Consider the following 15174-nt stretch of genomic DNA (forward strand, 5'->3'; position numbering starts at 1 on the left):
CACCATCACGTAGAGTGGAGCACCCACAGGGACACACATCTCGAACAACCTCAGTTACTGCAAGGTGAATAACTTTCTCTTCTTTCTACGCATCAGGATGGTTTGTTCCTGCAACCCCAATAAGAATTCTTTAAAATACAGCCAGCTCTCCTGGACTCCTTTCCCCCTCATGTTATTCGGCCAGGGGATCCTGCCCATCAGTTCCCTGAGGGAGTCAAAGTCTGCTTTTCTGAAGTCCATGGTCCGTATTCTGCTACTCTCCTTTCTTCCTTAACCCTGGTTCCCTTGTATGGGGAAACACCATATGCATTTTATGCTTCCTGTATTATTTTACTTTTATTGACCAGTGTTGTTGGATAGCCAGAAAATGGCCTAATAACTGCAAGAGGGTAAGAGCAAAAGGAATTACTATCTTGAAACTAGGAGAGCAGGGGGTTTGCCTCATTAGAGTCTGAAAATTGGGAAGAGACGAGAAAGCCTGAAAAAGAACCAGAATAAGAAGTTTCCTCCAAATCCGCTGTTGCACATTGGTAAGTATTAATTTGTCTTACACTGAGGTCACTGGTGAATACTCTTTGATTAAATACATTATTAGACATGGAGTCAGACAAGCCTTAACCTAAATTACTGTAAAACAAACAGCCCAATCAACTTAATACGTGAAGTGTCTCTTTGCCTCAGTCCATTAATTTATTTTAACTTGATGTGTTGGTTTGATCATGATTAGATCTAATTAGAAAATGGGTGTCTTTTCACAATTTTTTTTTGACTTGTTGAAAAACAAACTTTATGGCTGAAAACCAAAAGTTTGGGGCTGAAAGTTTTCAGTTATTGCCAAAAAAAAATTTATAGTCTTAATTTTTTAAACAAAAACTTTTGGTTAAAAAACACTTTTAGTTAAAAAAATGTGTTGTTAAAAAACTATTTAGGTGGAAATTTTTCACCCAGTCCTATAGTTAGGATCTTATTCTTGTGTAGACCAACTTTGGGATGTAGTTGACATTATTCCTTTTTCCAGACAGTGATCAACAGCAGCCTTTTATTGAAGACCCAGAGGTGGTTTAAGCTCTTCTCCACCTTCTCTAGGGATGGTTGGAACTTGAAGAAATTTTGCATTTTGGAAAGTTAAAAAATGTATGACTTTCTCTCTCTCCATCCTTAAAAGAGGAAGCAAACTTCAACAATGGGTGAGAATCCTCCAACTCCTAACATACTAAAACAAGCAATTTACAGTGTCGTCGTAGCTATGTTGGTCTCAGAATATGAGAGAGACAGGGTGGGTGGACCAACGTCAGTTGGTGGAAGGTACAAGCTTTTGAGGTACACAGAGCTCTGGGAAAGGAAGCAGAGTGGCTGAGCTAAATACAAGATGATACATATTGTTAAGTAGAAGGGGTAACATGTTGGAACTTGGAGGCAGTCACTTGAAATGAAGTGGGCAATTGGGGTCTATGCATAACATCTAACCCCCAATTTCCCACTTCATTTCAAGTGACCAACTCCAACATGTGTTACCCCTTCTGCTTCACAATGTGTCCCAACTTGCATTTAGCTCAGTTTCCTTCACCAGATCAGAAGAGCTCTGTGTAGCTCAGTAAAAGGTATTACCTCACCTACTTTGTCTCTCTCTTCAAAACAAGTGATGACTTTAATTAGGTGATGAATTGTTGTTTCTCCCATCCCTAACTTTATGCCAAGCAGAACAAGCATGTTAGAAGAAAACTGCATTAGCACAGAGACTAAACGGTCTCTCTAGATGCTGAATATCTCTGTCATTTTTTTTATAGTAAATAAGTCTTTGACTATTTTTTCCAGTCCTATTATTCAGTGTGTCCCACTGAAAACTGTTTCCTTGAGGATACCGAAACTAGAGAGGTTTAACCATATCTACTGGAAATAAACAGAATACTACAGTAGTTAAGCTTTTTTTAGAAACATTGGCCTTTTCCAGAAGCTATAGTTTTTTGCTAAATAAACATATTAGCATGCCAAGGCTGGAATGTTTCTCTTACAGAAGGAACAACATAAAGTATTCATTTATATTTATGGTTTACTCAGTCCTTGTCTCTTATGTTTCCAGCTGTTCAGCTGCCCAAATTGGCCACTTAAAAGGGAGCAACACAGTGGACAGAAAAGGGAAATGGACAGCAGCCATGAAACAGAGGGCTCGCTGTTTGTCTATATGATTTACCAGGAGACTGTGTACTCTACGTGGGGAATACGTGTGACTTGGCAGGTAGGAATGGTGGAAAGAAACAAGAGTTTAAGGAAAACATAGATCTCCGCAATGCAACATAACACAACTTTATTCTGTATAGCCATACAGTCCTGTATTCCAACGCATTTTGCAGAGTTAAATATAACAAGATTAAACAATAAATAAGGGCCAAGGGAAGATGAGAAATACACAAGAAACATGTTTTTTTCAGGTAAGATTTGAAAAAATGAAGCTAGTCAATAAGGTGGACTTATAAAGTTGATTAAATGAAAACAACAGATTTTTTAAAACAATCTGCAGAAAAGTCCTGTGTGAAATTGTGTAGAATCTTTCTAAGTGAATATAGTTGTAAGCTGAAATAGAAAAGGTTAAACAATACAACATCACTTGTTCCTTCACTATTATTTCAGTGCAGCATTTACTACATGGTGTAAGTTTGCTGTAGCTTCAACAGACATTGGTATGGCTAAACATCTAACCAAACTGCATAATTTGCAGATTTTTCTTTAATACACATGCACACACGCACACTCCTGTTCTACTTCACTAAGAAAGCTTTTCGACTTTTTATAGAGGTGACTGAGGAAACTGTATAAGGGGTTCCTTGTTTAGTAGCTGGTAACGTCACATCACACTTTCCATTAACATATTTGAAATATTTGTACAGGGCTTCATTTAAATCAATGGGACTATTTGTGGCGTATGGTACTATTTAACCTGAAAATGGATGGCTCAATCTGGCCCATAATATTCTTCGGGGGATTGGGGAGAGCCATTTTTATGTCAGACCAATACAGAATCAGCCAGGCAATGAGCTCCATGCATGACCAAATCTTATTTTATAATGATCTTAATATCAAATTATAGTGGTTCTTGGAAGGTCACACAGCCCATGCAGCTGATTCTATTTTGCACGCACAAGAAGCATATATTTCTTCTAAAGGATACTGCTATTGTTCAGCCATTCTACTTAATTTTCCAGCTCACAACAAGAGGAAGATCCAACCACGAACGTCAAGGTATGGGACTGACTAATTACAAGGGCCAGATTTTCAAAGGTATTTAGTCATCCAAATATGTAGCTAAGCACTTCCCTGGATTTTCAAAAGAGCCTAAGCAGGTTAGGCCTCTAATGTCCATTGATTTTCATGGCAATCAGGTGCCGAACCAACTTAAGTGCTTTTGAAAATCCAAGTAGGCACCTAAATCCCTTTGACAATCTGGCCCTAAACAATCAGGGGAAGTTAATTTATTTTGAATAATGTACTTTTAACCTGCAGAGTTATTAATACTCAGAGAAGGTTTGTATGTGTATGAGGCCTGGTCTACACTACAGAGTTAGGTTGAAGGAAGCCGCCTTAAGTCGACCTGTTAATGTATGTGTCTACTCTACCGGGTCCTTTACAACGACCTAAGTCACCTCTAATGTCAACTTCTGTAATCCACCTCTGCGAGAGGTGCAACACTTAATTCGATTTTCATGGGTCGACTGCGAGGTACTGCAGACGCAGCGTTGTGTAATTCGACTTAATTGGCCTCCAGGTGGTGTCCCACAATGCTCATCTGTGACCACTCTGGAGATCATTCTCAACTCTGCTGCACTGCAGTCAGGTACATAGGAAACAGACCCTCCCCTGCTAACGCCCTGGGAATTTTTGATTTCCCATTTCCTGTTTGATCAGCATTGGGAGCATGCCAGCTTGAGCACAGCTGATCATGGAGACTACACACCCCAAACGCGCTCCAGCTTGGTCTGCACAGGAGGTGGTGGATCTCATTGCTATGTGGGGCGAAGAGTCTGTGCAGGAAGAGCTCCGATCCAGCAGAAGAAACGCTGACATCTATGCAAAGATCGCTTGCGGAATGGGAGAAGGGCTACATGAGGGACACACAGTGGTGCGTGTGAAAATTAAAGAACTTCACCAAAGGCACCAGAAGGCAAGGGAGGTGAACAGTCGTTCTGATGCGGAACCCCACATATGCTGGTTCTACAGCGATCTGTATGTGATTCTCACAGTGACCCTACCAGTACCCACACAAGCAACGTGGACACCTCACAGGTGTGTGAGTCTAGGGACAACAGGGAGGATGATATGGTGGATGATGAGGAAGAGGAGGAGGAAGAGAATGGGAGACAGGCGAGTGGTGGATCCATTCTCCCCAAGAGCCAGGAAATATTTTAACCCTGGAGCCCTGTGGGTCACAGGACATCACAGTGGCCAACGGTGATGCTGGGTAGGCACCTCTGGTGAGTAAACAGTTATAATCAGAGTCCAATTAAACTTTAATGGGCACACACATGCGGTGGTATTCCATGTGTACTGTGAAGAAAAAGCGATGTGCTGTGGTTCTCCGCTTACAAGAGGCCGCTCCAGCTATGCAGAGGGTGGCCTCCAGAAAAGACTGTTTATGTGGACTGGGATAGCCCAGGAATGCTCCATAGATATCTCTAGGAAACTTTTATGGAGGTACTCTGCAATCCTTTGCAGGAGGTTTCTGGGCAGACTTTCGCTGATTAGAAGGAGAAGAAAGAATGCAGGAGGATGTGTTCACCAAGATAGTGAACGCTTCTGGGAAAGCTGAGACAGAGCTGAGAGCGTGGAGGATTTCACTGTCTGAGAAGTTAGACATGGACCTGGAGAGCCGCCAAGGTTCCCGTGAGCATGAGTGTGCGGCGCAGGATAAGATGCTTCAGATTATGAGGGACCAATCAGATATGTTGAGGCATCTGGTTGAACTGCAGGAACAGAAGCAGGAAGGTGGAGTCCATCTGCAGACCCTAGTAGACAGCCAGCCAGCCAGCATCGCCTGGTGCAGAATCACCCTCCCCCAAGTGTTCCATGAGGCGTGGGAGAAAAGTCCATTATCCCTTTCACTTACCCTCCCCCTGAGTTATAAGGAACAGAAGGCGCCTATTCACAGACCTTTGATGGTCTAGAATGCGGTGTTATGTTACACAGCTGAAAATGATTCTCATGGTCCAATTTTACAACCCCTTTACCTTTTCTTTCTGTTCTCCCTCTTTACTTATGTTTGTTAAATAAAAGTAAATAGATTTGAGAAATAAATGTTCTTTATTGAGTAGAAGCAGTGGGCTTGGGCAGGGGTTTGGCTTTACAGGGACTGTGTTACAAGCCAGATGAAGCTTTGGGAAAGCACAGTGCAGACAAGCAGCTCACATTACTGTGACTCATTACTGAAATGGCTTGCTTTGCTCTATTTATTGCCCTGGTGTCTGGCTGCTCAGAAATGGCTGCCATGTGATCTGCCTCAACTGCCCATCCCTGTAGAAAATGTTCCCCCTTTTTCCACACAGATATTATGGAGCACACAGCAGACAGCTAGAATGGGATGTTCTCTTCACTAAGGTACAACCTTGTTAGTAAAACTTCTCCAGCGCCCTTTTAAATGACCAAAGGCACATTCAACCACCATTTTGCACTTGCTGAGCCTATGGTTGAACCTTTCCTTACTGCTGTCCAGATGTCCGGTGTATGGCTTCATGAACCATGGGAACAAGGGGTAGGCTGGGTCCCCCAGGATAACTATAGACATCTCAACATCATCAATGTTCATTTTGTGGTCTGGAAAGAAAGTCCTGGATTGCAACTTTTTGAACAGACCCAAGTTCCTAAAGATGCGTGCGTCATGCACCTTTCCCGACCATCCTACATTGATGTCGGTGAAACACCCCCTATGATCCACCAGCGCTTGCAACACCATTGAAAATTATCCCTTTTGGTTTATGTACTCTTTGGCAAGGCGTTCTGGTGCCAAGATGGGGATATGCGTGCCATCTATCTCCCCACCATTATGGCAAAACCATCCACTATGTCCTGCACATTTCCCAGACTCTCTACCTTTCATAGCAGAAGTCGATTAAAAGCCCTGCCAACTTGGAGCACAGCAACTCCCGCAGTTGATTTACCTACTCCAAATTGATTCCCCACTGACCGGTAACTGTCTGGCATTGCAAGCTTCCAAATAGTGATTGCTACTCGCTTCTCCACTGTCAGAGCAGCTCTCAATATGGGGTTCCTGAACTGAAGGGAAAGGGAGAGCTCTGAACAAAGTTCCTGGAAGGTGGCCTTCCGCATTTGAAAGTTCTGCAACCACTGCTTCTTGTCATTCCATACCTGTAAAATGATGTCGTCCCACCAGTCAGTGCTTGTTTCATAGGACCAGAAATGGCGCTTAACAGAGAGCAGCTGCTCTGTGACTGCCAGCAGCAACTATGAATTGCTTTTTGCAATAGCTTGCAGCAGGGCTGTTCTCAGGACATTGCTACGTTCCATGCGGCAAACCCTACTTCAGCTCTGGAAATACTGCAGGAGAAGGCGCGAGGTGTTTGAGATGCTCACAGCAAGAGTGCACAACTGAGCAGGCTCCATGCTTCTGGGGTTATGGCGTTCACTTGGCAGTTTTAAGGCACGAAAACCACTGGGTTGTTTGCCATTGATATGAGGGAGGGAGGACAGTGCATCATGGGATGCTGAAGCAATGTTCCCATTCTCCCCTGCGATGATGTTTTGTCCATGAGGCATTGCACAAACTTCCCAAAACACACTGCAGCAAGTTGCACTTTGGGATAGCTATCCATGATGTAGGTGCATCCAGGCAGGTGCTGCTAGTGAGGACACACTCCTTCAAGACAATAAGCATGGTGTAGCCCTGCACAAACGACTTAATTAATTCGGAGGCTCAAGGTCGAATTAGACAAAGTCGACTTAATTTTGTAGTGTACACAAGCCCTTAGTCTAATTTTTTTAGAACTTTTTTTAGAACTCATGTCAGCAGGTAGCAAATTTCCAAATATCTTTGTGATTTCTGTCTTTTTTCCCCCTGAGTTTGTATACTGAGTGTCAATTTTACTATGTTACTGGTATTGTGGTAGGGCCTAGGGGCCCCAGTAATGGACTAGGCCCCACTGTGCTGTCCAATTATAACCAGTTCACGTATATTTGAATCTTAATGAACATTTGCTTGACTAAGTTGAGAACTTGGCAGACTTTCTATGGGTATAGTTAGGGCCCTACCAAATCCGCGGCCATGAAAAACGCATCGCGGACCGTGAAATCTGGTCTTTTGTGTGTTTTTACCCTATACTATACCAATTTCATGGAGGAGACCAGAGTCTTGACCCAAAAGGGAGTTGCAGGGGTCACAAGGTTATTTGGGGGGAGGGTTGTGTATTGCCACCCTCACTTCTGCTCTGCCTTCAGAACTGGGCAGCTGGAGAGCGGCAGCTGTTGGCCAGGCTCCCAGCTCTGTAGGCAGCACCCTGCCAGCAGTAGCACAGAAGTAAGGGTGGCAATACCATACCATGCCGCCCTTACTTCTATGCTGCTGCCTTCAGAGCTGGGTAGCCGGAGAGTGGTGACTACTGACTGAGGACCCAGCTCTGCAGGCAGCAGTGCATAAGTAAGGATGGCAATACCATACCATGCCATCTTTACTTCTGCGCTGCTGGTGGTGGTGGCTCTGCCTTCAGAGCTGGGTTCTTGGCCAGCAGCCACTGCTCTCCAGATGCCCAGCTCTGAAGGCAGCACCGCCGCCTGCAGTAGTGCAGAAGTAAGGGTAGCAGTACCACAACTCCCCCACAATAACCTTGCGATCCCCTCACAATTCCTTTTTGGGTCAGGACCCCTACAATTACAACACTGTGAAATTTCAGATTTAAATAGCTGAAATCATGAAAATTACTATTTTTAAAATCCTATGACCATGAAATTGACCAAAATAGACATGAATTTGTTAGGGCCTTAGGTATAGTGTTTCAAGAACACACTTTTGAATTAACATGGTTTCTTAACAGAAGTGTAGACAGAAGAGTGCTGTCTGGAAATATAAGCTAAAATTAAATTCTATTATATGCCATTCATTGGCTATAAATAATCCCTAAAAATGTAATAATCAGTTATAAATAAACATAAGTGAAATTACAAAAGTTCAATTACATTTTAGTTCATTGAGCACCAAAAGGGTCTAAATCAAATTTACCAGCTATTGGCTTGATCCTCAATGACATCAATTGCTATAGTCTATTTTGTTACTTAATAGTTTCTCATGCATATTTCTCATGCACAGGTCATCACAATAGGGGTGGAATGCCCCATGGCTCTTCCATGAAATATGCCATCTTGGTTCTCCTGTGAAATGACCAAATTACAGAAATGTTCAGGTGGCAGATAAGAGATAAGCAGTCACTGTATAAAATAATACTTGAAGGTAAGATACACCAGCAATAGCCATGGACTCCTCATCCTGATCTGACATTCCCAAAAGAACTTCAACCAAAAGAGTGAGCTTTCATAAGACATGAAATGTGATGACCATGCCAGTAAATCAGTATTCCTGGTACTGTAAGGTTATTGGAGAAGACAAAGCCTCCTAATATGGCAGCTTCCTGTGGATAAACAAATGTATGAGTACTAAAAGACTTGTCCTTCCAGCAACCTAGTAAATTCTGCCATCTCTGCAGGTAGCTAAATCTCATGGGAGCACCTATGATATAATCTGTGTAAAGTATGTATAGCCAGATTTATTTAATCCCATTAGATGCTTCTTTGTAACAACGATTCCAGGGGTGACCCAATAATAATTGTTCTAAACCATTCAGAACTTCTCAAATATGTAAATGAATTGGCAAAGACAAGACACCAACCATCTTTTTTACTGCTGTCCCCACCAGGACAATGGATATTTGGGGATAGAGAGGGTTATCATTCAGCTGTATAGCTGATTAGAGCACACATTCAGTTCTTTGATATACATAAGTAGCATTTGGTAATTTTTCAATAGAGAATACATGCATCGTATATTGTCATATGGTGCTACCTTTTGATTAGTTCCACCCTTTTTTCCCAGCACACCTCCATACCCTTTCTCCCCAGGCCTTTTCTCAAAAGTACAGTTCCTGCCCTTGTATAACTGCCAAGCTCTTTGAGATGAACTCTCTATTAGAAGCAGCAGAATATGACTTGGATGTGAAGTAGAAAACAAAGCCAAGAAAAGTGCTCCCACTGTGCAAAGCCCTTAGAAACAATGAGTTGCTATCACATAAGAGATTGCAAAATAGTCTGACAACCTATAGAGAGATAATAGGTATCATTAATGCCTGGCACACCCAACTTTTCATTTCACAGGCCAGGTGAATAAGATTCTTCTTTGCAACTGTAAGCAAAGCCACACCTCTACTATTCCATTTGAGTGTAGGAGGGGGCTTCCTTTTAGAAATATTACACCATATTTGGAAGCTGACACCCTCCTAATGATATGATTAGTCACTTAGAAATCCCAGTGTTGTTGTTACTAGTTTCTAAGCTCCATTTTTAGGAATCTGGTTTTAGATGGTCCCAGAGACAAGAACTGCTTCAATCCTCAATTCAGTTTGTTTTCTCTCATATTCTGTTTATTTTTACTTTTTTTTAATTTTATCAATTTTTAGAAATAGTCTCATTATGGAATAACATTTCAAACATGTTTTTCTACCTCCTGAACTTCACTTATTCTTAAAAATTTTCTTTCTAGACTTTCTGAACTCATTTCACTGAGGTTTTATCACCAGTTACTTTCTTGTGTTTTTTAATCTCACTAATAAAAAATCCAGGTTAGGCCATTTTAGAGTTTGTATGTTGTGCTTTCCCTCCTGACTCAACTGTGGGGAATTAATTTTCTAAAATCCATTTGCTTTCTGTATGTTTGGCAGACAACTGCTTCAAAGAGTCCCCTTTGTGTGTGCGTGGCTTTGGGGTGTTTTTGGATTAGGGTTCAAAGTAAAAAAACTGTAAATGGTTTAGGAAGTAACTCAGAGCCGCATAGTAGAATCAAGTGTGTGTCTCAAGCTTGCTGCTTTGCTCAGTGGCTTGGGAATGCTGCAGACAGGGCCGGCTCCAGGCACCAGCTGAGCAAGCTGGTGCTTGGGGCAGCAGATTGTTGGAGACGGCATTCTGCCCAATCCTAGGGTGGCACGGCCGCTTTTTTTGTTGTTGTTGTTCTTGTTCCACTCCGGCCGCCCTGTAGGGGGCGGCGGCGCGGAGAACCAGAGCACCCTGCAGGGCAGTCCTCTTCCTTCCCTCCCCACCGACCGGAGCGGAGCCCGCGTGGTAGGCAGCAGGAGGCGGCGCAGCGGGATGGGCCGCGTAGCCCTGGCCACCCCCTTCTCTCTCTCTCTCTCCCGCCCGCTCCCCCCCCCAGCCGGTCCCCCTGCACCCGCGCTCCGACTGCGCCGCAGGGGTTTTTTTTGTTTTATTCGGTTTTTTTGCTTGGGGTGGCCAAAAAGCCAGAGCCGGCCTTGGCTGCAGAACAGCTCTCCTCTGACCTCTGAGCAAACTTGAGGGTAGCTGGAAGAGACCCAGGGCTCCATGGCTAGAAGAATTGTTGATTCAGTGTGGGGTTATTAAGAACAAAATGGGGGAAAGAGTGAAAGAGTGAATATCCTTGGGGTGCTGTGAGATCTACTCCTAAAAATAATTATAGGTTAAGCCTGATGAAACAGTTCAAAACAGGATGTGCTGAAGCACAGCCTTCCCTCTGCAGCTCTCCCACACGTACCTGGTGTTTGGCAAAGCTCTATCTACACCTGCATCGGGATAAACAGCTGCAAGTCCTTGGTATGAGAACACCACAAATGCTACACATACCTTTTTAGAGTCCGGTGGTGGTTGTCATTGTTCTAAATATTGGCTATCGAGAGTTATTGTGTGAGTGTGGTGTTTCTCTCTCTCATATCTCCATTCTCTTCTCCCCTGTAGGCCTACCAGTTGTGTACCCATAACCCTGGTAATTACATTCATGCAGCTGATAGGATAGTCAAATAACAGAAGTTAGCCCATTCTTTATATGAGTGTGAACTTTGCCCCCGCACTTCCTGTTTTAGTGGTTACAGGGGAAGAAATCATTATTTACTATTGTTAGCATTTCTAAAGCACTCATGGCCATAGTGTCTAGCACTATTATGTAACTTTAGGAAAGAGACAAGTTCTTTCACTTTCCCCCTTGAATTAAAGCCGTTTACTTTGGAGAAGTTAAGTCCAGGTTGTTATTTCCAGGAGTAGCATGGCCAGTCTGCAGCAATTTAATGGTTCATATTCAGGGCCGGCTCTAGGTTTTTTGCTGACCCAAGCAAAAAAAATGTTGGCTCCCCTCCCCCCCCGCGCCCACCAGAGGCCCCCCCCCCCCACCTGCACTCCCTGCTGCCCCAGCACTGGGCTCTCTCTTCCCCCCCCCCACATCCCCTGCCGCCCCAGCACTGGGCTCCCCCCCAAATGTGGGATCCGCTACCAGCACACGGTGGCCGAGCCCTGGCCCAGCCACGACTCTGTCCCCATGCGGGTGGAGCTGCTGGGCGGCACGGAGCAGGAGTACTTCCAGGTGGCGGTGCGGCTGTGGGGTGGTGCGGAGAACACAGCCCCCTCCCTGGGCTTCGCAGTGCTGCTGGTGGCCTAGGTGGATCAGTTCATGCTCACCACCCTCACCCCCGACATGCTGGTGGCCGAGGACCTGGAGAGCCCCCGGACCTGCTGCTCTTCAGCCTCACCGCGCCCTGGCCCAGCCCCGGCGGGCGGGAAGGCGAGGATCTCCGGCTGCGGGGCTACCTGCTCAGCACTGACGAGCCCAGCCAGCCGTTCACCTCCTCACACACTCCGGGAGCCCCTCTCACTGCCACAGCCCAGGCTCGGCTCCAGGGGACCCCACTTCCCTCCCTCCCTGGCTCTTCACACACTCTGGGAGCCCCTCTTGCCGCCGCCGCAGCCTGGGCTCGGCTACAGGGACCCCGCTTCCCTCCCTCCCCGGCTCCTCACACACTCTGGGATCCCGGGTGCGGCAGCGAGAGGGGCTCCCGGAGTGTGTGAGGAGCTGGGGAGGGAGGGAAGCGGGGCCAGGGAGGGAGGAGGGGTCCTGCTGCCGCTCCAAGTCTCCCCAGGGCGGCACGGCATTTCCCCAAATGGGCTGTGCAGGGCGCCGCTGGGCTGGGCAGGGGGCGCGGATCCCGGCTTGCGCTGACAGGGCGAGTGCCAGGGCCGGCTCCTGGCAATGCTGCCCCAAACAAAAAAATAAAAAAAGGGGGGCCGGAGTGCCACCCCTTAGAAAATGCCGCCCCAAGCACATGCTTGGAGGGCTGGTGCCTAGAGCCAGCCCTGTTCATATTCTAGGAGCAAGCCTGACGAATAAAGCCAGGGTGGCAAGAACTCTTGGTCAGCCTCAATTCTGTTGACAGTTTGTTCCACAGCTGAGAACACTTTCCTTTTCTAACCACCAAAACAGCAGAGCTAGTTGCAGTGTTGCCAAACACAACATTCAAAAGTCATGAGATTAAAAAAAAAGCTCTTTTTCTTTGCCTTCTGGTTTCTGAGTCTTTAGGGTGCGCTCAGGTCAAATTTTCCAACTTGTCTTTGCAAGCATGAGGGCTAGAAACATACTGTTTTTAAAAATGAAAGCTGAGACTCTCATATAACTGCTTGACTCTAGGATGTGGGGCTTAAAGAAAAGCACACAAAATGGTGAGATACCTGATTAAATCTTGAGAGCTGGCAACAGAGGTTTCCATTAAACAAGAGAACAGAGAAACTTGTGATTTGCGCCAGCCAGGGCCATGATAAAATGGGAAACACCCAGATTCCCTACAGGTTCAAGTCATCACCACATAGGTCTATGTCACACCTAGTTCCTCATGCTGCATGCCAGCAACAGTCCCCTGCAGTTGCAGGTTTAACCGCACTGCTAGTCTGGGCTTGTCAAACAACGTACCATTAAAGAAGCTGCTCTCACTGTCTTTCAAGCAGGCCCATTACAGGACCAGAGAGAACTCTCTCTATATATTTTGCAGGATGGAAGGACATGGGCTTTTGTGTATGTGTGTTGAGGGAGTGGGGTTGTGCTCATTTAGTGCAGCATCTTCACCATTCAGGTGGAGTAGAGTATCCAGGAATACCATATTTGATAGGAAACTTGAGGCCCCGACAACATAAAACCAGCTACCTCCCCCTAGATCCTCTAAGTGATCTTTAGATTCTGAGTCATGATAACACTGTTTACTGGGCATAGGTACACACCAGGAAAGAAGTGGGGGGAAATGAAAGGGTAAGCCACAACCTTATACCTCAGTCATACAGCACACAATTGCTAAAAATTGCCCTGAACATCCCTCTTGCTGGGCACATGGGGTAAAAAAGAACTTGAGCCCACATCCTTAAGAATTTCTTCTGGCCATTTTTGTGTGACAGGATATTACCACATGTCATGCAAGACAGAGGAGTGGGGAAGACATATGACATAGGAAAGCTGCCCTTGTACCCAGGCCTATTAAAACCATTCTCTTTCAAGGGGTAGGAGTTGCTTTCAGGGGACCACTAAGCATGCTGTCACAACAGGGCAGAGCTTTTGCCTCTCAATGGTAGAATATTGGACCTTGAAGGTGTATCACTGAGTCCCATCAAGTCCAATAAATTCACAGATACTTTGACTGATTGGATTTTCTCAAGGAGAAATCTTCTGCCAACAGTGATTTTAAATTCAGAATGAATAGGAGACTTTGGGAGAAACATGGAGTGAAGCTCTAATATCATCACTATCAACTCCAGACCAATTGGCTGATTTTCAAGGGGTTGGAATGATTAATAATATTTGAAATTATTAATATTAATATGGGAAACCACCAAACACTAATTTAACCATAAATTCCTTTATTAAATCCAAAGGCCAAATGGTACTTATACAATTGCTCTAAACATGCCTAAAAAGCCTAAATAATAAGCAATTTGCTACATCTAAACAGTAACAAAACATGTATAAGTATTTCATCAAACAAGTGATGTCATTGCCAATTACTGACCAGCTAAAAACCAATTTGAGACAGTTCACCCGTATTTCCAGTCTTAATCCAGATAAGACTTACAATCGTCTCTCTTCCCAAGACCTTTCCTTCCTTCCTCCTTGCTGTCCAACAGTTTTCCATTGCACCTGGGGTCACGTAGGCTTTTACACAGGTGTGTGGGTTGGGAAAGGGTCGTGTTGGCTCATTTTAAGACACATTCTCATTGTTTCATTTAAAACCATCTGCAGGCACCCCTGTCGATCAGAGGCCTTGTTTTTAGAAACTTCCCTTTATCTCAATAGTTATTCTTTGAACCAGACATCCTCTCTACTTCATTCCTTCTGGCCTTATAACTTATTATTTCAAGGCCTGCCTTCTACTTACTAGTCAGGGCCTTCCTTTATAACATATGTATTTCTTTAACCAAACTTAAGCTAACTTTAATTCTTTAATTTTATACTTATCCTACACAAGTTTTCATTAAATCCTTTTGCAAACTTCACTAGAGCAGCACAGCAAATGGGATAAGTCATTCACAACTATTTCTCACTGACCAAGGGATGTCTACACGGCAATGTAAGCACACGATTAGGGGGATTTGAGTCAGCTGACCTGTATTAGAGAACCCGGGGCTTGAGAGTCTGCACTGATTCTTAACCCTACTTTAAGACTTTTCTAACCCGGGCTCAAACCTGGGACTCTGGAATCCATACTGCAGCATGCAGACCCAAGTGAAACCAATCATATCCCAGACTCCCTAGGACCGTCACAAAATATTGCTGCACTCTTCAAAATCTTTGTGGAGCCAGAGGTGAGCCATTTCTTCCTGGGTTCAGTGCTTGGGAGGGGCGGGGGCTTGATTGCCAGGCAATGTAGTTGTGAATGGTTTAGGAAAAGGAGGGCAGGGGTGATTCACAGTACAGATTCATATAAGGAAGTGATTGAAGTGTGGATTGCTGTACCTAACTGTATAGAGCAATAGTATTTGCTTACTAATTCCTAATTGTTCCTGATCATGTTCCTTATTATTGCAAATCATGATTGTAGGATAGCAAATTTTCTTGATGCTGACTGTGGCAGGCCTGGCACCGCAGCGCCTCTTTGTGGCAGGGGTAGGATGGGGTGTCGGCGGCTCACCACT

At 44.7% G+C, this 15174-nt stretch overlaps 1 protein-coding gene across 3 annotated transcripts in view; it reads left to right on the top strand.

Annotated features, from left to right (window-relative positions):
• Positions 1–395: 395 nt before the first annotated feature.
• LOC101936372 (uncharacterized) overlaps positions 396–15174 on the top strand; it is a 79195-nt gene continuing 64416 nt past the window's right edge. For 2 of the 3 annotated variants that reach the window (XM_065555616.1, XM_065555618.1), the window contains exons 1-3: positions 396–530; positions 1019–1187; positions 2081–2236. In XM_065555616.1, the coding sequence (XP_065411688.1) occupies positions 1137–1187; positions 2081–2236 (207 nt within the window). In that variant the 5' untranslated portion in view covers positions 396–530; positions 1019–1136. Of the gene's footprint in view, positions 531–1002; positions 1188–2080; positions 2237–15174 lie in introns of those variants that run through there. The other variant, XM_065555617.1, reaches the window with a different exon arrangement.

The sequence above is a fragment of the Chrysemys picta genome, chromosome 8, assembly GCF_011386835.1.
Source record: "Chrysemys picta bellii isolate R12L10 chromosome 8, ASM1138683v2, whole genome shotgun sequence".
NCBI lineage: Eukaryota > Metazoa > Chordata > Testudines > Emydidae > Chrysemys > Chrysemys picta.